The 24,640-nt window shown below is 46.0% G+C and overlaps 2 protein-coding genes across 8 annotated transcripts in view; both read right to left on the minus strand.

Moving 5' to 3' along the window:
- Positions 1-24,640, minus strand: part of LOC102072273 (ATP-dependent RNA helicase DDX19B) — a 211,082-nt gene that overhangs the window by 118,617 nt on the left and 67,825 nt on the right. The window lies entirely within an intron of this gene.
- TMCO4 (transmembrane and coiled-coil domains 4) overlaps positions 1-24,640 on the minus strand; it is a 38,905-nt gene that overhangs the window by 4,075 nt on the left and 10,190 nt on the right. For all 7 annotated transcript variants that reach the window (XM_074558770.1, XM_074558767.1, XM_074558768.1 and 4 more), the window contains exons 6-13: positions 19,946-20,043; positions 19,294-19,437; positions 18,677-18,796; positions 17,210-17,374; positions 16,606-16,742; positions 14,494-14,578; positions 10,758-10,875; positions 7,772-7,889 (exon numbers count right to left, since the gene is read on the minus strand). In XM_074558770.1, coding sequence (XP_074414871.1) covers positions 7,772-7,889; positions 10,758-10,875; positions 14,494-14,578; positions 16,606-16,742; positions 17,210-17,374; positions 18,677-18,796; positions 19,294-19,437; positions 19,946-20,043 — 985 coding nt within the window. The remainder of the gene's footprint in view (positions 1-7,771; positions 7,890-10,757; positions 10,876-14,493; positions 14,579-16,605; positions 16,743-17,209; positions 17,375-18,676; positions 18,797-19,293; positions 19,438-19,945; positions 20,044-24,640) is intronic.

A 24,640-nucleotide genomic window follows, 5' to 3' on the forward strand; every position in this document is an offset into this window, starting at 1 on the left:
AAGTCCTCCACAGAGCAACCTTATTCCACAGCAAAAGATCCCCTTAAGTTCAAACACCTCTGCAGAGCTTGGTTATTTCAGCAGGAGTAGCAACAACCTTGGAGGGGACCCTTCAGGACTCCCTTTTGGCTAACACTGTTTTCATAGCAAATGGTATTTTTGGGGGCTGAAGGAGTTCCTGAAGTGAGCTGAAGGTTCTGGAGCTCAGTGGATAATCCCAGCTCACCTCCCAGGAGCCCTCACCTGCCCTGGGCGTCACACGCAGAGTGACACAAAGGGCACAGCCAGCTCAGCCCCTCAGGCATTGCTATTTTCCACTCTCCCTTTCCCAAAGCTACAGTGAAGGTGATGTCCAGGACAAGCCCTGCTCTGAACTGAGCTGCCAGGTCTGGCAGCTGTTGGTGCAGAAGGGAAGAAGCTCAGATGTCCCTGCTGCTTCCCAAAAACTCCTCAGTTCTGTTTGCTGCCTCAGAACCCACACAGCCCAAATGGTGGCACAGGCTGGTGGATTGCAGGCTCTGCCAGGCTGTCCCTCAAACTCCAGTCAGCTGTGCCAAGCTGGCAGGCTCCTCTGGTCACAGATATTCCCACATGTCACTGAAAGCCTTAATTGTGACTCTGGCTACCTCCTGCATCACAGAGGGCATCCACAGAATCCCAGAGTGGTTTGGGCTGCAAGGGACCTTGAAGATCCTCCAATTCCACCCCTGCCATGGGCAGGGACACCTTCCACTGTCCCAGGCTGCTCCCAGCCCCATCCAGCCTGGCCTGGGCACTGCCAGGGATCCAGGGACAGCCACAGCTGCTCTGGGCACCCTGTGCCAGGGCCTGCCCACCCTCACAGGGAACAATTCCTGCCCAGTATCCCATTCAGCCCTGCCCTCTGGCACTGGGAGCCATCCCCTGGGTCCTGTCCTTCCATCCCCTGTCCCCAGCCCCTCTCCAGCTCTCCTGGAGCCCCTTCAGGCCCTGGAAGGGGCTCTGAGCTCTCCCTGGAGCCTTCTCCTCTCCAGGCTGAACAATCCCCATTCTCAGCCTGGCAGAAAATGTCCTGGGTTTCCCCACAGTTTTCTGACAGCTCATGGCAAAGCCCTGATGCTGCCTGGGCAGAGGAGCTGGAAAATCCAGAGACAGCAGGAAACAGAAACCATTCCACACACCTTGACACAGGCTGTGCTGAATGAAGTTAGGATAGGAATAAAATTCTTCTGTTTGGATCCTCAGGAAACAATGTCAAAGTGAGGACAGTGAATACATCCAATAATTCAGAAGCTACAATTTAAATGGATCTATAAAAAAATTGATTCAATTCACCAATTGAATTTGGCACCTGCAGCAATGGTGCATCCTGGGCACCAGCAGTCATTGAGAAACCAATCAAAAATATATTTGAGGAAAAATTGATAGAGCTGAATTTATTTTGGAAATCCTGACAATGCCATTTGCATTATTCCTCTTTAATGTTTCTATTTCTGCTCTGCCAAATTGAGGGAATAAAGAATTATTCTGCTGAGGCTCAGAGGCTTTGCTTTCACATCATCCCTTTGCACAATCAGAGCCCTTGTGGACAGAATAAGTCACTCAATTCTTATTTTTCTTCTCATTTCAAAACTCACTAGACTGGTAAAAGTTCTCCTTTCATTGCAGTGATATTTTTTGAGCCAGACTGTAATTTTTCCCTGCAATCATCTTTCAGCCACAACAGACTGATCCAGTCATTGTCACTTCTGGGCTGGTAATTGAGGGATGTTCCCCTCAGACACCCTCAGGCAATTCTACACCAAGGCAAGAGCTTTTTCCAAGAGTTTTTTCCATCAAACTTTGATATGTTTTGTGATCAATGTTGAAAATTCTGAGTAATCATTGGCTTTTGCTGGATTCATCCATTGCTGAAAATCTCTGCCAGCTTTATGCTCAATTTACTTTCAGCAATTCCAAGAGGAAGATGGAGAAGAGTAAAATACAGACTATAACATGAAAACCCAGGAAGCAAATGGAGGAACCAAGTTCTGAAGGTCTAAGGGACAAATGGAGAGCAGCTGTACATTAGTGACAACAGGCAGCACAAAAGTGGGAATTAATATTCTGAATTAGTAAAAGAGTCCTTGAAAGAATTTCAAGGGAAATGTGCCTTCAGAAATGTCCCTCTGTAGCCAGAAATGCACTCCAAGGCATCCCCCTGAAGGAAACAGCTCTTCCATTGATTTTTCAGCTGTTTGTGGAGCTGCTGTTGACTATTTTTTGTTGATGCTCTTCCCAACTACTGCCACTCATTTATAAGGTAGCTACAATTAAATACTCATTTTTTGGTGCTAATCCAAATGGAAATGATTTAAATTCAATTATTTAAAGAGTGTTTTAAAAGACCCAGTATAAACTGTGCATATAATTATCACTGGGAAATAATTTGGACAGAATGTCTTGGGCCATGGAGGACAAGAGATCCCAAAAATAAAGACTGGATTGATACACTGAATTTGAGTGATCCTAAAAAAGAGCTTTGGGGATCCAGGTGTCTGCCACTAGAAACCACAGCAGGCCACCAGTGACCCAAAATACTGGACATATTGATCAGCATTTTTATGGAAAATTATGGAAAATATGGAAGATTATGGAAAATTCTTCAGGATTCCACACAAGAACATGAGATGAGGTTCGGTGTCCATAACCAGAGGGAAGCATCAGGACCAGCCTGAAGCAGAGGATGGCTCCTGCAACACCCAAAGGGGCTGTCACCCTTCCTCTCCCCATCTTGCTCCAGGAATGCACAAGATTTGGCAGCTCAAACATCACCATCTCTGCTGCTTTCAAACGAGTTCTCAGCCCAACCCCACAAAACAAGATCACCTGACATTAACTAAAGGAACTTTTGATGATTTTGGGGACAATGGCCTGTTCTGACTCATCCCTCATAAGCTGATGGCAATCGTGTCTGGGCAAGAAGTCTTGGGCATTTGGAAATTCCAAGAGCTGTGGAGCAGTGCCATGTCCCTCCTCAGCAATGTGATATCCTATACATCCACCTCATGGGGATTTGCAGGAGGTTTAAACCCTCCCCTTCCCCCAGTGTCACCAGGGCAGTGACATTTCAGTGACATTCAGCTCCTATCAATAATTCAGCTGCTCTAATTGCAGCATCTCAAACCCATGATGTGCACAAGGAGTCAGCAGAGTCAGCCTTCCCCCTGATTAACAGTTCTAATTGCCTGCTGCCCTGGGATTTTGTTTCCATGTTAGCTGAGAAGGTCAGAATGGGAGCTCAAAGGGAGCAGAGAAATAACACAGAATCAGTGTTGGTGTTCCAGCAGAAGACAGGAAATGAAAAGCTGAATTTTCTATCCTTAATTTTCTATCCTTAATTCACCTGTCTGGGCTCTGAGTGGCCATTCCTGAAGATTCCAGCTGAACAGCACTTTGGGAAAACTCCCACAGCTTTGCCTCACCAAGGGCTGGGATGGGGAAAGCTGCCTGCAAAGCCAACAGCTACAGACCTGCCCACTGCAAACCAGGAAAGAACAGGGATGCAGTGCAAACTGTCCCATTTCCACATGCAAAGTGCTTTAAGGGGGAATAGAAAATCTGTCAAAGGTGATCTGTGATGCCAGTTGTTATGTTCCAGGGGAGAAAGATGTGCTGGCACCACAACTTTGCTGGCTCTGCAAAGGAGCAGTGAATTTCCTCTGCTGGACTGGGTTTGATGGAAATACAGATCACCTGTGAGCCACTCAAATGTGGCACTGGTGCCCTCAGCTCTTCTGGAGCTGGAGGAGAAGCTGCAGTGCCAGGAATTCAGCCCTGCCCAGGGTAGCTGGGGGCTGTGAACACTCCACACACCCCACAGATGATGTGGGAATCCCCTGTGGAAGGATACACACCTGTTCCAGGCACCAAGGGGGAATGGGAGAATCCCTCCTGTAGATCTGCAGGAAACTGTGGCTCCCTGCTTGTTCCCGGTTGTGGGAATTCATTTGGGCACCAACCTTATGAAATGTGAGTCCTGTAAAATGGTTCTCTCTGCCTCTAGAAGCAGCTGAGCACCCCCAGGCTCCCACAAAGCACATCCAGCTCGAGCAGTCTGTGTGAGGAGTGAGGAGGGACAGCAGCCTCTGAGGTTTGTCAGCCACAAAGCAAAAACAAACTGCAAGTTATTAATGGCCTCCTTTGCACTTTTCTTTTGGAAAAGCTTTTCCAGTTTCTTCCTCTGTTCTAACACAGTGACACTGCCAGCACTCTCTGCTTGTGTCCCAAAGGGAAAAAACCATATTGAATATGTATTTAATGTGGGATTCTTGGAGCTCCCAAATCAACAGCAATGAGGAGCACAGCAGATGAAGCCACTGATGATGCCAGGGCTGTGGAAGGCATCCCTGTGACCTCCCAGCCCAACAGGCAGATGGAATTGTTTCCACAAGGCCCTGCATGTTGCCCTGAGGGGAGAGGGGCTCTCCCAGCTCCTCCAGGCAGCTCCCTGAAGCCAAGTTCTGCTCCAAGCTCTTGTTCCTCTGATCCTGCCCTTGGGGAGGTGGCACTGCTCAGTGCTCACAATGCAAACAAAGGAGCAGGGACATACTGGCAACCTTTTATTGCCTCTCCAACTCCCCAGGGTTCTTAATTAATCCATATTTTGTAACCACAATTAATTCTTTGCTGCAAGTCTTGGGAATACAGTGGGAAAAGTCACAATTTAATGTGTTTGGAGAAAAAAAAAGCCTGACTCACAGAAGTGCCAAATCAATTGGATTTTATGAAATTCAGACTTTCCATCTGCTTGTGGTATTGATGTACCTGACTGCCTTGAAGCTGTCTTCCCTCATAACGGGAATTTTGGTCCCTTTTCTGAGAGCTGACAGAAAAGTGGATCCAGGGGGGAGGTTGGTCTCTTCTCCCAGTTGACAAGTGAGAGGACAAGAGGAAACAGCCTCAGTCTGTGCCAGAGGACATTGAGATTGGATATCAGGGAACATTTCTCCATGGAAAGGGCTGTTCAGCCCTGGCCCAGGGCAAGGATGGCATTCCCTTCCCTGGAGGGATTTAACAGCCCTTGGGGACATGGCTTAGCGGTGGCCCTGGCAGTGCTGGGGGAACAGCTGGCCTCAAGGGTCTCTTGAGAGCTTTTCCCCCTCACCAATTCCTCAACTCTGTGATCCATCCCTGCTCTCCACTGGACTTCCAGCCATGCATTCCCATTGCTTCTAAACCTGAAAGTTCATCCCTAAATGCTGCTGCTGTGAAACTGCCCATTCCTGACTTGCTGCTGACTCCTGAGCCTCCCTGAAGGTGCTCCTTGAGCAGTTCTGCAATATTCAAATATTAATTCAGATTGCACTGAACAAATTCCTCTGGGAACAAACAGCAATCAGGATAATCCCCTGCAGCTCCACAACTTCCTTGGTCTCTAACAGGTGCTGTCAAATAAATCCACAGAATAAATCAGCCCCTTTGTAACCATGAGGAAGGATTTTATAACTGCATTTGCTGAGTGGGAGGATATTTTTCTCTCTGCTTTTTTACTGACAGTCAGATAAAATCACACTAATCAAGAGAGACATGAGATGGAGGCCTTGGAGGTGAATTGCTGTTTATACTGAGGGCTCCTAATCCTCCACTCTTTTGAGGATTCTGGTGCTACAGCAAAGAGAACTAAGCTGGTTGGATACAGACCAGTTTTCTTTATGGATGGACCAGGAGATGCCAAAAACACTGATGGTGCTTCATAATATTTTCATGCTGAGCACCTTTGCATCAGTTATACTTTATTGTTCTTTCACAGCTTGTCCTTCTCCTGGCAGGACTCACAGGGACCTCCAACAAGGGCAACTGCAGGGGTGGAGCTGGTCTCCACAAAGAAAATACCTGTATCTCTATATATCTCTAAATATCACTTTGTATTTTTCTGTTCTGCTACTGCACTGTACTTGCAGCAAAATCCATCTTTGCTTTCTTGCCACTTTAAAAAATATTGCCTCTGGATATTTCCTTCCCCATTCTTGCTCCTTTTATTTCTAAAATGTTCACCAGAATGCATTGTATTTCTTCCCATGGTCTGGAAAATGGATCAAGGCAATGACACCTACTTAACATACATTTTTCCTCCCCAAAGCTTTGCAGTGAGATGAAGGAAGTGTCAATTCCTTCTGAAGGAGAGCAGCACTGGGACTGACTGCTGGCAGCAGGCAGCCAGGAATGCAGACACACAGCCCTGGGAGATGAGCAGGGAGCAGCTCTGCAAACCTTATTCATTCAGTGAAATGTAAATCCTGCTCCTCTGAGGGGACAGGAGAAGCTGCTGTGATCCAGGCAGGATAAAGTGTGCAGGGCTCCAGGGGGTTTCATTCTTCAGGAGGCAGAGGGGCATGAGAAGGAGGGTCTCTGAAGAGAACTCAAAAAGAGAGGGGGGACATGGACTGACTGACAGGAAATGTCACCCCCGTGCCACCACTTGGCTTCTTGGGCCATTTTCATGCCAGCAACAGATGTCAGAGAGCAAATGAGTACTGGCAGCTCTGGGATGGTGAGAAAATGGATGTGGGAGTGTGGAAATGCTGACAGCCCAGAGAGATGCAAAGATGCATGGGCCATGTTTAACAGCCTCCACCAAACCCCCTCCTCCTGGGAAGCCCCTGTTTTGTTCCTCCAAGGCTCTGCTCTCTCTGCTCAGCACCAAGCCCTGCTTGTGCTGCCAGGGGCTGTGCAGAGCTCAGTTATCATGAATGAAATGAGTTGAGAACAGTTGGGTATTTATAGGCTTAGCAAGCTGGTGCTCCAGAAAATCTAAAAGCTCTTCCAAGTGCCTTTAGCTCCAGAGCAGCACTGATGGTCCCTGCCAGCTTGTGGGAACACTTGGGAAGAAGAGATCATGGAAATATCCCAAGCTTTGTGTTGGGCATCTTCCAGTTTGCAGAGAGTAAACAATAATGAAAACATTAAGATATGGAAAAAACACAATGGCATGCCCAGGATTTCTGTGGATATGGATACACAAGATAAGCTCTGCCTGGTTTTCTGTGGAAGAGCTCACTTCTTCTGTGGAAGAGCCAACAACGTGGTGATGAGTGTGAGATCATTGAGTTGAATATAGCTTAGATATATTGCCAGATGTTCTAACAGTGGCTTATCACTAATGACACCAGCCAGCTTTGAGGAAGTTAAATGTTTCCCAGATATAGCAGTGAATCTCTCCCTGTTTCCTGGAGACACACTCTGAAAAGGCAGCAGGGCCTGGCAAACCAACCATTGCTATCACAGAGCTTCTGTAATTCCAGAGCAGTTCCGGCTCCTGCAGCCCTGGGGACCAAGGTACAAGGGCCAGGAGCCCGTCCCAGCCTGAACCTGAGCACTGTGGAGGCTCCACCAAGATAAGATAGTGGCTTGCACCTGCCATGTGCTTGTTTGGGATCCACGTTTTCCAGCTGCTGATCCCACCTCCCCAGGACCCACACTCACAGGGCCTGGCACTCAGCTCCTTCCAATCCAGACCTTTCCATGATTCTCTGACAGCAAGGCCCTTCTTGAGGAGTGACAGCATTTTCTATCTCCACTATGAGATATGTCAGAACCAAAAAACCCCAAACATATCCAAGAGGAGAGGCAGATTCTCATTGTTTTGCTCTGTTGAGCACTAGCTGGGCCAACAAAATCCAGAGGGAAGTGTGGAAAAGAGTTCTCTCAAAGTCAGGAAGGAGGGACAATGTACCTAGAGGGGCTCTGTAACTGGGGTTACAGTGCTGCAGGCAAAGAACGATGGAGAAAAAATGAGAATATGAGAACTTACCACAGAGGAAAGGTCCATGTTCACCATCCTCCTGTCATCCAGGTCGACTGGCTGGAGGCCTGCAACACTGAGCTGGACAGAGGAGGTTCTGTAAACAAAGCTCAGCAGCCAGTCCCCCCTGGAAGCAGAGAAGAGTGGGAATAATCTTGTTGCCCAAGCAATGCCATGTGGAATCAGAGAACAGTTTGAGTAGGAAGGGACCTTAAAGCTTATCCAGTTCCACCCCCCACCATGGGCAGGGGCACCTTCCACTAGATCAGGCTGCTCCAAGCCCTGCCCGCCCTGACCTGGAACACTTCCAGTGTGTTACTGCTCAGACCATGAGGAGAGTGGAAGTGCTGGGAAGCCCAGTGATGTCTGGACCAAGCCCTGCTGCAGGTCTGTGTGATGCAGCAACCACACAGGAATGATTGCTGGATTCAGGGCAGACCCCTGGGACACAGGGCTGTAACTCCTGAATCCTGATCCATGGCTGTTGTCTCTTTACCTGCAGGGAGTTTAAAAATCTGACCCTTCTGTTTATTTCTATGTTTGCTCAGGGTTTGCACATTGACATATTTCACCTTTTTAACGTACTGCTATGTTCTCCAGGCCATAAAGCTGTAAAAGTGATGAGACCTACAACACTGATGTTGGGACATAAATATTGACTGTGAAGCTCCTGGGAGTGCTCCTGATTTACAGGTGCTGTAGAAATACATGGCTTCAGTGACAGAACTAGGAAGGGCTTGTTCCCACTCTAGAGCAGTGCCATAAGTCACTGTGACAGTTTCAGGGTAGACTGTAGCATGAGGAGAGAAGGAAACACAAAACTCTTCTGAGCTGAACAACACCATAAAATCTGGGTACCAAAATGCCACTGTGCTCTACAGAGCAGATTTAAGTGGGACATGAGTGAGATTTGTGCTCTGTGATGGCAGCAGGTGAAATGCTCCTGGCAAAGGTGCCCATTCCTGGCTACTCCCAAATATTCCACACTGGGAGTTGTAAGTCTACGCAGAGCCCTGCAAAACCTTTACAACACATTCACACTGCTCAGGTGTTGGTTCTTTCAAAAGCTGAGCCAGTCCAACTGATTTGGGTGAGGTTTGCCACTGGGAATTTGCAGCCCTGCTGTTGAAGTGGGAGGGGACAGCTCCAAGAGCTGACAGGGCTCTCACTCACCCTGTCCCCTCATATTCCAAAGCCAAAGGAGAACAAAGACTGAAGCTCAGCAGCTGGGCTCAAATCTGATCTCACAGGAATTCTATTCAGTGTAATTCATCCAACCTAAATAGAGTTACTCCTGAAGTGACAGAATGAGGCCACCCTTTGTGCAAGCAAGAGACCAGAGAAATCAGAATCAAGTGAGGCCTTACCACAAAATGTTTGTAGAATCTTTCTCTCTACCTCAATCCTCACAGAAATTCCCCAAATCTCTCAATTCCCTCCTCTAGCTACCCCTCAGGTTGCCTGAATAACCCTCTGGACACACACACACACACACTGTATTTTATTTCAGCAGCACAGGCAGGCTTAGAAACTGTAACAAATCTTTTTTGTGTCTGTGTGTGTGTGTGTCTTACAGGAAATGGATACCCTGAGCAGTGATACAGTGAAATTTATTTTTGTAGAACACAGACAGGAACAATATTTTCTGGGTAAACTCAGTTATATGCAATGATTTCTATGATTTATGGTTTCTTGGAGGAACTCACAGCACTCCCAGGCAAGCAGCTTTTCCTTATGGCACAGGAAGAAACACTGCAAGAGGTGTTTACATCACAGGCATCCCTGAAAATCCTGGGATCCAAAGAGGACAAAAGCAACAATTCCCAGCCTAGCTGAGAGATAGGACTGATAATTTGTTGTTTTAACCTTGAATACTTTAAATTAATTTATTTAATTATTCATTCTAAGTTAAAACACTCTGTTAGAATCACAGTAACACAGCACTTCCCCACCTTCCATGTACGTGTGTAGGCATCCATATGGATGCATGCATGGTAAACACCAGCAGCATTTTCACCTGTCCTTGACCTGAGGGCTCACAGCTTTATAAACTGTCTTGGCTTGAAGATTCTTTGCTAATTTTCTTGCCTGGTTATTTCTCAATTTATTTCTCCATGTTCTTAGTCTTCCCCACTTATTCCTTGGTTTTAATTTCCCCTTATCTAACTGTGCTGGTAAGCAGTGTTCCTGCCACAATTATCTTCCAAGACACAGTCATTAGGTTTGAAGCTGTCACTTGACTGCTTAATAGCTTTTCTGAGATTGTTTCAGCTGTTTCAGGCCTCTGAACCTCCCTCTTCTCACCCAGCAGCTCCCATAACTCTGCCCAACAGCTGTCTGCTTTTATTTCTAAAATGTTTTTCAATGTGGTTTTAAAGGGCTGGTATTTGTTTCGTAGGCAATCTTTGTATTCTTTCACATCCTTACTAAATTTGCTACAGCTATTTCAGTTATTCTTCCTTTGCAAGTTAAATATCTTATTCATGTGGACTGTCTTGACCAGAAACTCACTCCAGATATAAAACCCTTCAATTTGCTTGAGCTCCTTCCCTTCCATTGTGATTTTCACATATTTTTCCCCATAAGCAGCCCCAAGTGAATTGCATCTTAAAGCTTTTACAGATTCTAGTTCCCAATCTTTAAGTCAGCAAACTTAACTGCTGTATTTACAGTCCTTCACACAAAGCTGAGATTTATAGGGCCTTCAGAATACATCAGATTACACACACAAACCCAGGCACTTCAGGCTGTGAGTGGCAGAACTCTGTCCCTCTATGAACACAGCTTTCCAGGGGCACAAAGAGCCAGGAGCTCTGTCAAACAGCTCCAGGTGCCTCCTGAAGCTGCCATCCCAAATGGATCTGAGGCAGAGCCTGGAGGGACGAGGCTCTGGCACTGCTCAGTGTCCTCACCAGCACTCCCAAAGTGCTCGAAAGGGATGAATGCCCCAAACCACTTGCAGGCTGACAAGGCTGGGCACTGAGCTCACACTGACCTGCAGAAGCCATTTATGATCCTGCCTGACACCACTCTGGTGAGAGCTCTCCAGTGCTTGGCTTCTCCTTCCACTGGAGCTCCCAGTAAGACAACGTCTTCAATGATCCCTTGTGAGTCTGTCGAGGTGAAAGCACAACAGTTCAGATTCAGAAGATGGATCAGAAAATATTCTTATGTGAAGTGTGTTCAGATGTGCACAAAAATCATAATTTAGGTGAAAATCAATTTGATTGAAAGATAGAAACAATGGAAAGGAGGATCATAAATAAAACTCTGCATACATCTTAAATGTCCACAATTCACCTGGAGTTAGTAAATGTGAAAAACTGAGATTCTCAGACAGTGCAAAGGACCAAGCACTGGGAAGGAGAAGTGGCCTGTCCTCTGCCCAGAAAGGTGCTGGAAACCCCTGGAAAGGTCTGGAAACCCCTGGAAAGGTCTTTCTGCAGACTCACTGATGTGGGTTTGCACAGAGCTTTGAAACAGGTGAAAGGATCTGAGATCCCACAGAGTGAGCAAATGTTGTTATATGTGAAGCATGAGGAGGTCTTCCCACAGCTGATTCTATGAAAAACACGACCTGAACATGCAAGGGGAAATCCCAAATTGTTAATATTGATTTGGAAGTAGGAACAATGCAGGCACTTGGCAATACCCAGTGAAGATCCATCAAACTGCTTTGATTTCCTTCTCCTGTAACATGAATGCCCAGGGCCTGATTTGCTGAACAGCATGTTAACTTTTAAGCATAATAAATCCTCCTCACTTACCAAAGAGCTGCAGCTGGGCAATTTCAGGAGGAATAATGATGGAATGAGAAATATTGGGCAGCCTTGCTACTTTCCTAAACTCCTGAACAATATATCAGTATCTTCCATAAATCTTTGTAAAGAGAGATGAAGGCTCTGATGCCACAGCAGTTAAATGGAAGACTCATGAGCAGAACATTCCAAACCCATCCTCAGCACCTGTGGCAGACCAGGCTCCACAGACCTGAGCCAAACCCAACATTTGAGGGAGAGGTTCTGCCTGGGCACTTTTCAGATTTAAATCCCTTAGCTTCCTTTCCCTGATGGCAGTAAAGGATTGGAGCTGCCTGCAGTGCCTGCCTCCTTCTCTGCCCTGTAAATCCCGTGCCTGACAAATCCAAATGAGCTCTCCTGGAATTATTTCTTATTGCAGAGCAATTTTTGCACCAATCAAAAAGAGCAAAGAGCAATTCAATTTTGTGAGTGTAATCTGTGAGCAATAAAGTCCTGTTCCCATAATTATGGGCAATGAAAAGGAAGTACAGAGTCTTGCAGGAAGCTTGTCCCAACCAAGGTTCTAAATTCCATGTCTGTGGTGGGAGCCAAGTGAATAAACAAGCAGCTAATTCATCAGGATCCTGAATATTTGGGCAAGGTGTTGGAAGCTTTTGTTTCTCCAGTCCTTTGTCCAGTTTATTGCTTGCTTAGAACAAAAAAAAACAATAAAAAAAATTTAGCCTTGGCTGAAAAATGTTCATTTTCTTTGAATGTTGACAGGATAGAAACCTGGGAACAGATCACTGGCCTGCAGAGCAGCTGAGGCTTGAGATAAATGAAATCTATTTCACAGTTTGTAAATCTTTTAGATGATGATGAACAATAAAGTCTGTAAAAGCAGTGGAAAAAAATTACTTAATTAACCATTTACCTTCATAGAGAGTAGCTAATGAATAAGGAGTTTTATAAAGGAAAATTTCCAGTCAAGTCCAAGCAGGTGAGAATGGAGTGAGAATGAGAGGCCAAAATTCAAACCTGATTAAGATGATTTCTCCAGAAAAGGTGTGGAAGAAAGAATCTGTCCCAGAGACCATAACCAGTCCTGGGAGCTGGGCTTTGCTGTGCCCTAGGGATGGATCTCACTGGGAAAGGGAAAGCACCTCAGCACATCAGTCCTGGCTGCAGGGAAACAGCCCTGAGTGCAGCCCTGGCTGTGTACAGATGTTCCAGGGCAGAGCATTCCCAACACTGAGCACAGCAGGGATCACAGCCCAGTGGGATAACGGCCACATGAGCTGGGATCAGTCCCAAACACCCAGAGTGTGACACCTCACCCCTGTCACACACAGCTGGGTCTCAAGGTTTGGTCTCTGGTGGTAATAGCTATTATCAATGTGCATTAGTTTGCTAATTGCTGAGTATTTACTGAAAGGCATGGGAATCACGATGAAGAAATCAGAGCAATGATCCTCCCACGCAGTAACGTGTCTCTGATGGCTCCCTGACTCCAGCTCCTGCCATAATGGCATTTTCCGGAAACCTGCTGAGCTCTGGCTCCCGGAGTGATCCGTGCTGAAGTACCCCAAGGTTGTTCCATTGCTTTGCAGAGAAGCATTTGAACAGAATCTGTGCTCCTGCCATGGAGTTTCACTGGCCAATCCATCATTAGCTCTGTGTCCTCAGAAATGCCAGTGCCATCTGGATGCAGAGCCTGCATGACGAGGCCGTGTGTTCCTTTCGTGTGAGCCATCCAAGTCCAAACCCAAATCAGTCTCAGCTGTCCCAGGTCCCAGCTCTGCTCCTTCTGTGGCTTGCTCTGGAATGTGCCTGTGAGAAAGCCTTGGCAATCTGTGCTAAACATGCTGCTTTTCATCTCACAAACAGCTCAGCTTGCAGAATTCAATTAAGGAACTGAAAAATCAGTGTATGGTGGGAGCTGCTCTGATACATCACCACAGTACTTGGATTTCTTTGCAGTGGCAGCCAACCTTCCAGACCCCTAAGGATTTCCTCCCTAAGCTATGGGCTCGTGTCATTCCAGAGCCTGCAGACTGAAATAAAAACCTGGAAATTCCTCAGCCCTTGGCATTCTCAGGACACAAAACGTGTAGATCTAGGGCCAGATTAGGATCTGGGTTCTGGCTCCAGTGTAACTCCATAAGGATTATTCTGGATTTGATTATATTTATTTTGAGAACAGAATTCCTGTATTTGAAGACTTCTATCTTAAATCAGAAGTGAAGTTCTGGCACACAGCTGTCAGTCCTGACCTCCATCATCACTTGACTCTGTTCCCACCTTCTTGGACTTTACTGGACATTTTCCTTTATAAAACTCCCTAGTTATGATTTATTGTGAAGTAAGTGGTTAATGAGTTAAATTGCTACATGGGGGGAAGGCAGGCTGCACACACTCACTGCTGACTCAACTCCAAGATACAATTTTCATCAACTGATCATAATGATTTTACTCTTTTTTTTTTTTTTTTCTAAATTAAAAATAGAAATCTATTAATAAACAGAACCACAATGGGTAATAAATTGGCAGATGGTTTTATACTTGACTTTGGGGGAAAATTACCATGAAAATAGCAGATGACAGTGGCATTTCAGAGACTTAAATGGAAGGCAGGACTCAGGGAATCAGATGCAAGAGCTGCAGAGAGCTCCCAAGAAAGGCAAAGCATCCTCTGCTGGCATCAGGCAGTGCAGGGGCAGCTCCAGACTGATCACAAATGTCACCTTATTGTTTACAGACCAAAATGCCCCACTGAAACCCCTCAAGTGAATACAGTGGATTTTTTCTGCTGGACTGGGGGAAACGACAGAAGAATTTGGCTCCAAAGGCATTTAAACCTTGGGGTTTTTTTTTTTTTTGTTTTATTCCTATCCTAAAAGAGCCAAGCTGTATTCTTCCTCTTGGAAGAAAAATTTCTCCACCAGGAGTAAGGAAAATAAAAGAAAAAAATGGTTAGAAGGTGAATGTTACCTTTTTCCTGAGCCATTTCCTGCAGGCAGAAGTAAATGACTCTGGCACCCAGGCTGAAGCCAATCAGTGTGACAGGTCTCTGGCCCTGAGAAAGGAGAGGAAAAAAATGCCACCAAATGGTGTTTTCTCTGGAAAGAGATCAGGCTGGAGATCCCTGAGAGCCTGAGACACAGAGCACCTGCTTGTGCATCACCTCTGAAAGAGTGGAGCAATTTAGTTGGTTTCAAAGGGATCAGGTCTCCTCAAAGTTATGCGCAGTTCAATATGGAGAATGCTACATATTTGTAGTTTCTATTTTTGATCTTTAGAAAATCAACTGAAAACAATCTAGTGATCACAAGTTACAACAAAGGGGATGTTTCAAACAGAACCAAAACAGACACTGCCCTTGGTTTGAAATTTCCAAATGAAAACCTTATTCAAGGAACAAAATTTTCCTAGAAATGTTTCAATACACAGAAGAAGAAGAAGCTGCAATACAAAATACTGACCACTTCCAGATTTCAGGCTGAGTGACAGCAGCATGTGATGGTTATAAAAGATGAGGTGGCTTTTAAGCTTTAAGCTTTTATTTTGAACAGCCTAATAAGATTTTCTGTAAGATTAAAGGGAGCCTAATCCCAACATCAATGAAAAATGGTCTTTGTAATATCCAGGGAGCAGGTGTGCAATGGACACCCCAGACATCTCATTAACTGGTTTTAGACTCCAGCATACTGGAATATGTGTTTTCACAACAGCAAATGCTTAACAAGCAAGAACAAATGCCCCAAAGCAAAAGAAAGGGCTTGTATGAAATAAAGTTTATTGAATTTTCTAGGACTGGGTTTTTATGAGAAATCAAGTTTGTTCCTCCTCTGCTGTTCCACCTTGCTGGGTCACACAGCTCTGGGGCCATGGCTTGCCACAGGCTCCTCTATGATCAGCAGTGACTGGTGTGAGACAAACACATGGCCAGCAAACACCAGCTCTGGCCCAGCAAATGATGGCAGGCTCCTGGGGGGCAGAAATGGCTTTTTTTGAGCCTTTTCAGAGAAACTTCTGTTACTTCTGTCAGGTACCAGCCTGTTTCCCTTCTCTGCAGGCAAAGCCACAGAGCCACTGGGCATTGGCTGCCATCCACTTTTCTCTCAGGTTGTTTTGCAGGTGCCTCTTAATGATCCATAAATATTTTTTAACACTTTGTATTCTGCTTTTCTTTTCACCCATCCTCACCTCCTGTTCTCTGACTTGCCCTAGGTGAGTGGGCCTGGCTGTGTTGTGACATGGTTTAACCACAGCTCATTTATGACCTGGATCTCTTCTTCCTCATTGAGAAAAGCTTTAGCTTAAATGGAACAAATCTCAGCAGGATTTCTCTGATCCACTTGGGACCTCCTCCTTTTCCCCAGTAAGCCAGATATCTGCTGGTCACCTTCATGCAGCACTCTCTGTTTTTATTTTATTAATTTTTGTCCCCTTAGAAAGATGCCCTTTAACCAGCATTGTAGTAAACCCCTCAGGTTTAGCCAGGGCCCCTTGGAGAATAGAATGCTGACACAGCGGCAAAGAAGTTTCCTGTCTCCAGGGACATCCGCCTTGTACCTTATCCCTATAGCCATGGAAGGCAATATTGTGTTAAACCCTACCATTGGTCACTTATGGTCACTCTAACACCTTTGCCATTGGTCAGGATTGGATCCAGGCCAAGGGTATAAAAGTAGCATACTGTACCCCTACTAACTGGGAAGAAGAAGAGCTGAGACCCTTCACGGACCCTACAATAAAGCCATATACATGGAACAGCCAGCGTCTTCTGCTTCTCCTCTCTCTGCCGTCTGCTGGAGCCTTAGGCCAAGGGAAAAGCTACCTAGCAAGCAAAGCTGAAATCACAAGAGCTGCCTGATCACTAAGAGCTGAATATCTCCCTGCTTGCTAGGGGCTGACCCGCGGCCTTGGTCTGAGAGCGAGCTGGCTTCTGGCACCCAGTGCCCTTGGGGACTGAGCTCTGGAGCTGGAACAGCTTGCACAGGATACGACCAAGCAAGGCTCATTTACAGCATGACTGTAAAACTTCACCTCCCTGGGCCAGTCCCTTCCTGCTGTTACTCCTGGGTAATTGTGGCCACTCACCTGCTGTCTGCTGAGCAGGATGTGTGCAAGGTGCTTGCCCACCTCGGCAGAGCGATGCAGGCACACTCCCCAGGGGTTGTCAATGACACTGGCAACAGTCAGGAGGGATGCTGGCCAAGTCAAGGCTGTCACAATCCCTGCAACACACAGAGGTTCCTTAGAAAACATCAAAAGCAAGAAGAGTTCACTGAAATTAAAGGCTAAGCCTAGGAGCTTATGTCATTTCCAGCTCTTCTTTCTTAATAGCTGTGCTGAGAAATGCTCTGCTGGACTAAAGATAAGAAAGAATTTGATGTTCTGCCACAGGGGGAATGTGTGCAACCCACGTGTTGGGCTGTTTCTGCAGAGCAGTAAATGTGTAATAATAGAGGAAATGAAGAGTCCCAGGTGAAGGAAGGTGTTTCCAGCTGTAACTTTAACAGAATGATGCAATGTCATGGTGGCTCAGCAGTCCAGGAAAGCACAGCTAAATTACAGGTGTGGCAGAGGAGGTTCTCAGGTCAATTCTGCCTCCTCCAAAACATTCCTTCTTTAGGAAAGCTCCTTTAACACTGAAACTGCACAAGAGCTACTCAAGCAGATCTGATAGGATTTAGTTTCTTACCTGACAAGACAGTGAATTTTAGGGCTTCTTGAGCCATCATGTTGACAAAGCCATTCAGCAGGGAATCCAAGGCATTGCCAAGCTCCATCAAGTACTTGGATTCCCAGGCCAGGCAGTACTGCTCACTGGAGTGCAGCATGCTGCTCCACGGGGCTGTGAAGCTCCCTGGGAAAGGTTGCAAAGATGGAATTCATGTTGGGAGAGAACACAATGGCAAGAGGAGCCCAACAGAGGATCAGAACAAAACCTGCAGGACACTGGAATATTCTAGCAATGCTATTAATGACAGATCAATGCTGAAGGGCAGAGCAGAACTGTCATCTTAATTAATTAAAAGCCTTCCCACACTGTTTCTTCCCCAAACAATGCAGGCTGAGGCAGCTGCTGATCCAAGTGTCACAAGATCCCCACCGTGGTCTGTCTTATTTGGGGACACGTTGATTTGCAACTACTTGCAGCTTCAAAACTACAAGGTGGCAAATTCCATAAAACTCCTGTCCTCAGTCCCTCTGTTTGAAGGAGGGTGTACACAGACAGGCACTGCTGTAAGGAGGAAAATGGATGACAACCCTAGTTTTGTTCTTTAAAACATTCTAGCAGGTTGCTAGTTATGGAAGAAGAATGTGTGTCATCTGGAACTCCCTTTTACGGGCAAACAGACACAAAATGTTCCTGCAGGGACACACTTGCCTCTCTGACCCTGCCTGGGAGCCTCCAGCTCTGAGCATTTGGACCTGTGGCAAGTGAAGAGAGAAGCCAAAGCACAATGCACAAAGCACTGCAAAATGAGAACTTCCCTGTGACAGCAAGCTGCAGCCTGGCAAGTGACAGGGTGAGGCATCCTTCTGCATTAATGATATCCAGAGTTAATTATGGTGCTTCTCAATAAACTGGCAGCTGTTCAGTCAGCTGAAGCTGAGCACATTAGCAGACAGGTGACATATTTTTATGACAAGCTACGCTGGAAAACAAAGCACTACAGACCTTCCAAGGTTTCCCCTGTAAGTCACCTCCAGAGTGCTGTGCTTAACAGGATTTACTTGACAGAACTTTCTTGCCAATAAACCTCATTAGCTGACAGACATGGAGAGAGCAAAACCACACTATTTTCTGTTAATTCTGGTGGATAAACATAAGGTCTCAGAGATACTTTGTACTAGTGCTGGCAATCATCTTCCAGACAGATCTTTTCTGGCAAAACCATTCAACAGTTCCTATCAGAAACAATCCTGCTGTGGCTGCTCCCAGTCCTGCTACCACCACCAACATAATGCCCTCTTTTTTTTCCTCTGTTTGCCTGGGATTGCAGATCCAGTTGCAAAGTCTTATGGTGAGAATTGATGTGGGTCAGTTATCATGCCATGGAAATGTGGGGCAGACATGGTGCTCTGTGAGCACAAACACAGCCTGGGGCAGGACACAGCCACAGCTCTTGGAGCTCCTCTCAGCTTCTCATCATGCTCTTACCATATTTGCCAGTGCACAGCCATCCAGTGATTGCTATGGTGATGTGGAGCTGCTTCCCTTCCGTAAGTGGGAGGAATTCAAACTCTTCTATGGCTCCCACACGTTTCTTCATTTTGTATCCTACACAGAGCCAGGAAGAAACACACGGCTCAGAGATGGCACAGAAAGGACACCCTCTGCTAACAGTAGGAGTTCGTTAAGAAATTAATTGGGTAATCTGGAGAGGGTTTTTTTTCCCTTTCCACAACCCTCAGTCAGCCCATGCATTACTTATAGCATAGTAAGGAGCCCACATGATCTTTGTGAGCTTGTGTGATCTGAGGGAATCCAGCAGAAGGGGTTTTTTTGCTGTAACAGCTGCTTTTCTCCATGGCATCATTTTTCTAACCCAAAGCAGGAAGTTTTCATTTCCTTCATTAACCACACACCAAATATTCCTTCCCTATTTGGTCACCAGGGGCTACACAGTACCTGAATCAGCACTGAGACAAAAATCTCATGGATTACACCTCAAATTGCTTCCTTCACTCTGCAGAGAGCTCACTGGGGTCATTAACTGTGCTTGCAGACATGATCCTGTGGCCCAGTGGCTGAGAATGGTGTGGTCACTCTCTTACCAGTAAGCCCAGCTCCTGCTGCTCCAAAAAGGGATGCCATGACAGCAATCCCAGCAGTGGATCCCAAAGCAGCTGCTCCAGCACTCCCGATGATGGTGGCAGCTCCTGCAGCAACCAGGGGGGCAGCCAGGCCTCCTGTCAGCCCTGAGGATGCAGCAAGAGATATCACCAAACTATTATCCCTTAAAAACCATTCCCCTGTGCTGGGAGAGTGCTGCTGCTGCTGCTGCTGCAAGAGCTTTTTGCATGTCCAATAAAGAGGCTTTCTGAGACCCTCCCCAGGCCCTGATTCTCTACCCAAATTCCTTGACTGACTTCAGATACATGAAGAATAATTTCAAAGTCAAAGGAAGACTGTGTAGTGATCTGGGGTAAGCTGTGCTCTGTTTGCTCAGGAAACATTGATCTAATCTCACACTCTTGATTTCAGAGTTGAAGATCTGATCCTCTTATGACAGCAAAACAGGAGAAAACATTTTTAAGGGGTGACAACCTCAGTTTAATACTTCCCCCAGCTAGTAAAGCTACACTGGAACAACTTTTCCAGCTAACTCTTTCATGTTTATTTTAGTGGGGCTGAAAATACTTTTCCTGGAGTCAGACCCCTTTCTGTCCCTGGGCTGTGTCCCCAGAATGCCAAAGGCAGCCTCACCAATCACTGTTCCACCCCCAACAGTTGCCAGACCGATCAGCAGGTATCTCTTCAGCTTTTTCCTTTTTTCCTTCTTTTTTCTTGAGACTTCTGCAGTTCTGTGGGGGGATTAAAAGTACAAAAACAAAGGGAAAATTCCAATGCTGCATCAAAATCTGCTTTTATTCTCTTCAGTGTAACTTCCCTCCCAGGAGCAGTAAAAAGGAACATGCAGGTGTGGACTGTGACAGCACACTGAGATTTATGAGCATGGATTTAGAGATTTAAATTGAATGGATTAAATGGACCACAGATTTAAATTGAAATAATTTAATTGCTGACAAAAGCCAACAGATATTACTTACTCAGAAAACCCTTCCTAATAGGGCTGAAGCTTGTGAAAAAAAAAAAAAGAAAGAAACAAAAAGTCAAAAGCATTTCATTAACTATATGCTGCCTAAGTGTCTAAAAAACCACAAGAAAGCTAAGAAGAAACAGGGAAAAGTGTTTGAAATAAAAGGGAATAGGGGTAATTTGTACTAACAAACAGAGATGCAATTAAACTGTTTTCCAAAGATGTGTTTACTACAAGCTGCTTTCTAATTGCACATCACAATATAATAATATAATGGGAATTAAACACAGTCATCAGTGTGCGTTTAAGCTGTATTTTAACAAGCTTATCAGAAAGAGGTAAATAAACCAAAAAGGAACAAATACCAGTTATTAGCCACTACTTTTGATTTCCCTCCAGTGTCTTTGTTTTCTCTCTTACAAGAAGTGCCTCCATTTCAGAGGAAAGTGGGAGAAACAGAGGATACTGGAATGAGTTGTTTCAAGAGGAAGGTTCCTTCTGGCCTGTTTACACAGCAGTTAATCCAGGCCTTGAAATGTGACATTTATCTTGCTTCCAAACTTGGATATTTTCCCTGTTAATCCTAGCCTAATTTTGGATTTTCATTATCCATATAATTGCCTAATCTTTCCTGGAACCCCCTAAGCACACTGTAATTTTGATTAAGACAATTTTACACGAGTCCCAAACAATATGCAGCTTTGTGAGGCGCAGCAGGAGGGGAATGGAGCTCAGTGGGTGAAATCCCTGAGTCACTCCACTCACTGGCAGAACTCCTATGGACCTGCACGTCAGGGAGACTTTGTCTCCACAGAGCCCCTCCAAAAAACCACTGCTCATACCTTGTGCAGCTGCAAACATGGTGTCTGCAGAGAGAACCACAGAATCACAAGGTTGAAAGAGACCTTCAAGATCGAGTCCAACCCATTCCTTGCCACCTCAACTAAACCCTGGCACCCAGTGCCACATCCAGGCTTTGTTAAACACACCCAGGGATGGTGACTCCACCACCTCCCCAGGCAGAACATTCCACAACTTTATCACTCTTTGCACGAAAAACTTTCTCTTAATATCCAACCTATATTTTCCTGACACAGCTTGAGACTGTGTCCTCTGGTTCTGTCAGTGCTGCCTGGAGAAAGAGACCAACCCCACCAGACTATAACCACCCTTCAGGGAGTTACAGAGAGTGGTAAGGTGACCCCTGAGTCTCCTTTTCTCCAGGCTGAGCACCCCCAGCTCCCTCAGTTGTTCCTCAGGGGTTTGTGCTCCAAGCCCCTCTCCAGCCTCGTTGCCTCCTCTGGATGTGTCTCAACGTCCTTCCCAAACTGAGGGCCCAGAGCTGGACACAGTACAGGGGCAGAATGAGCCCCCTGCTCCTGCTGGCCACACCATTCCTGATCAGGCCAGGATGCCAGTGGCCTTCTTGGCCACCAGGGCACGTTGCTGGCTCATATTCAGCTGGCTGTCAAGCAGTGTGACCGTGTTGGCAGGGGTCTGAGGATGAGGGAAGAAATGAGCATCTGACTCCATGTTTCAGAAGGCTTATTATTTTATGATATATATTATATTAAAACTATACTAAAAGAATAGAAGAAAGGATTTCATCAGAAGGCCAGCTAAGAATAGAAAAAGAAAGAATGATAACAAAAGCTTCTGTCTCGGACACAGAGTCTGAGCCAGCTGACTGTGATTGGCCATTAATTAGAAGCAACCACATGAGACCAATCCCAGATGCACCTGTTGCATTCCACAGCAGCAGATAACCATTGTTTACATTTTGTTCCTGAGGCCTCTCGGCCTCTCAGGAGGAAAAATCCTAAGGAAAGGATTTTTCAGAAAATATCACGGCTACAAAGCAGTACCCCCAGGTCCCTTTCTGCCTGTGCACTGTTCAGCCACACCATCCCCAGCCTATAATGTTGCAGGGGGTTATTGTGGCCAAAATGCAGAACTCAGCACTTGGATTTATTAAACTTCATCCTGTTAAGACTCAGCCTAATTATTCCAGGTCTCCCTGCAGAACCCTCATACCTTCCAATCGATGGACACACACTCCCAGCTTAGTGTCATCTGCAGATTTACTAATGAAAGACTCAATCTCCTCATCCATGCCATCAATAAAAATATTGAACAGAGCTGGCCCCAGCACAGAGCCCTGAGGGACACCACTGGTGCCTGGATGCAGCCCCGTTCACCATCACTCTCTGGGCCCATCCAGCCAGGGCTGAGCCCAGCTCAGAGTGCTCCTGTCCCAGCCATGGCTGCAGCTTTCCCAGGAGTGTGCTGTGGGACACAGTGCCAAAGGCCTTGCTGGAGTCCAGACAGACACATCCACAGCCTTTCCTGCATCCCCCAGGTGGTCACCTGGTCATTAAAGGAGATCAGGCTGGTCAAACACAACCTACCCCTCCTAAACCCCTGCTGGCTGGCTCTGATACCCTGGCCATCCTGTAGATGCTACATGATGACATTCAGTATTAATTGCTCCATTATCTTGCCAGGTACTGAGAGCAACACCTCTCCAATTTCTGCACAGCCACAGCTGCTTCTACAGCCCCACAGCCAAAGCAGGAATTGGCTATCAGAGAATCATGGAATCACTGAGGTTGGAAGAGATCTCCAGGACCATCAAGTCCAAGCTGTGTCCAATGCCCACCCTGTCACCCAGCCCAGAGCACTGAGTGCTATGTCCAGTTGTTCCCTGGACACCTCCAGGGATGGGGGCTCCACCACCTCCATGGGAAGCCCCTTCCAATGCCTAACAGCCCTTTCCATGAAGAAATTCCTCCTGATTCAACCTGAACTTCCTCTGGCACAGCCTGAGGCCATTTCCTCTCATCCTTTCCAAATGCTCTACTTTGTGCCTTAGTCACCAGTCTGAATGCTTGGCTTTGGATAAAATTGCTCCTGGAGTTCTTTATAGGAGTGCTGCAGCCAGGCTGTTCATACCTAAGCTGGCAATACCCAGCAATTTCTGTTCTACATGAGCTTCATCAGCTTTTACAGTCACTGCAGTGTGTCTCAGGCTGACAATAATGACAAGAGAGCTGGAACAGGCCTAACTTGGAGTCAGTTGGAATAATGAGCAGTTGGAGTTATGTGGGGACAAAGAGAGTGGCAGCTAAATCCTGCCTGCTGATGCAGTAAATAAAAGGAGAAGTTCTGCCTGTCACTGCTTCCTAATGGCTCCTCCATTACCATTATCACTGGATTACCAGGCTGCTTTTATGCACTCTGGTAATTAACTGCTGCTGCTGGTATTTCTCTACCCTCACTGAGCTCAGATGCGCAGCTTCTTGCCTGAATCACAAATTATATTCAGAGAGATTGTTATGGGGAATTTCAGGCGATTTTCCAATAAGGAAAGGTGCAGGAGCACACATCAACAAGTGAATGTTGGGATGTTTTCCAGTTTCTTACAGAACTGTGTACAAAAGAAAGGTTCTCACCTGCAGGTCAGAGCACATTTGGTTTAACTAACACAGTTTAAGTATTTTGAGCATTATTCTTTAGAGTATTGTACATTTAATCTCATAGGTTCTGGGCCTCAATCCAACAAATCCACATCAGCAAAGGCAGGAGCAAACCTCCTGTTAACAAATATCAGTAAAAACACCTGTGCAGGAGCTGCCAAACCCCTGGTTGGTTATTTCTGTTCCAAAACCTCTTGCTGGTCAAAGCTGGAAGCATCCCAAGCACATAATGGTATTCCTAGCCCCAAAACCTGTGAGGTCAGGGTGGTGACAGGTTTATATTTTGCTTCCTTTCCCCATTGATTCCTGATTTCAAACCAAAGAAAGGGTCATCAGTTCCCCACAGATCTCAGCCTTGTTTAAGCACAGCAACAAAACTGTGTTCACACTGTGGTCTTGGGCCCCTCTCACCAAAAGGATTTTTCTTTTCTTTTTATCCAGTAGATATTTACTCCCATGGCTGCAATTTGTGCAGAGGACAAGCCAGGAACCCCACAACAGACACACAGGAAGCGCACAGGGCTGGCAGCAGGGTTTGAAATCCACACTGTTCTTTCACCGTTATCAGACACAGCTTAAAGGCCCAGCACTGACTCTGCTTGCACAGACTACAGCAAAACAGCCCCCATTAATACCAACCCTTGCTCCTGCACACCAAATGTTTAGAAGTCCACGATCTTTGAGATTATTCTGACTTTCCCTTTTTACAGTGTGCTATAAAGTTAAGCATTATTTAAACACAGCTCTTACTGGAAGATACCCATCACATGCTGGACCCCATGGTAATCATCTGGCCATGGCAAGGGTGTTGATTAAAGACTTTATTAGCATTCAGGGTAATCTCATAACCTGTTTGCTGAGTTGACAGTAGAAAATATTTCCCTT

Source organism: Zonotrichia albicollis, chromosome 25 (genome assembly GCF_047830755.1).
Source record: "Zonotrichia albicollis isolate bZonAlb1 chromosome 25, bZonAlb1.hap1, whole genome shotgun sequence".
Classification (NCBI taxonomy): domain Eukaryota; kingdom Metazoa; phylum Chordata; class Aves; order Passeriformes; family Passerellidae; genus Zonotrichia; species Zonotrichia albicollis.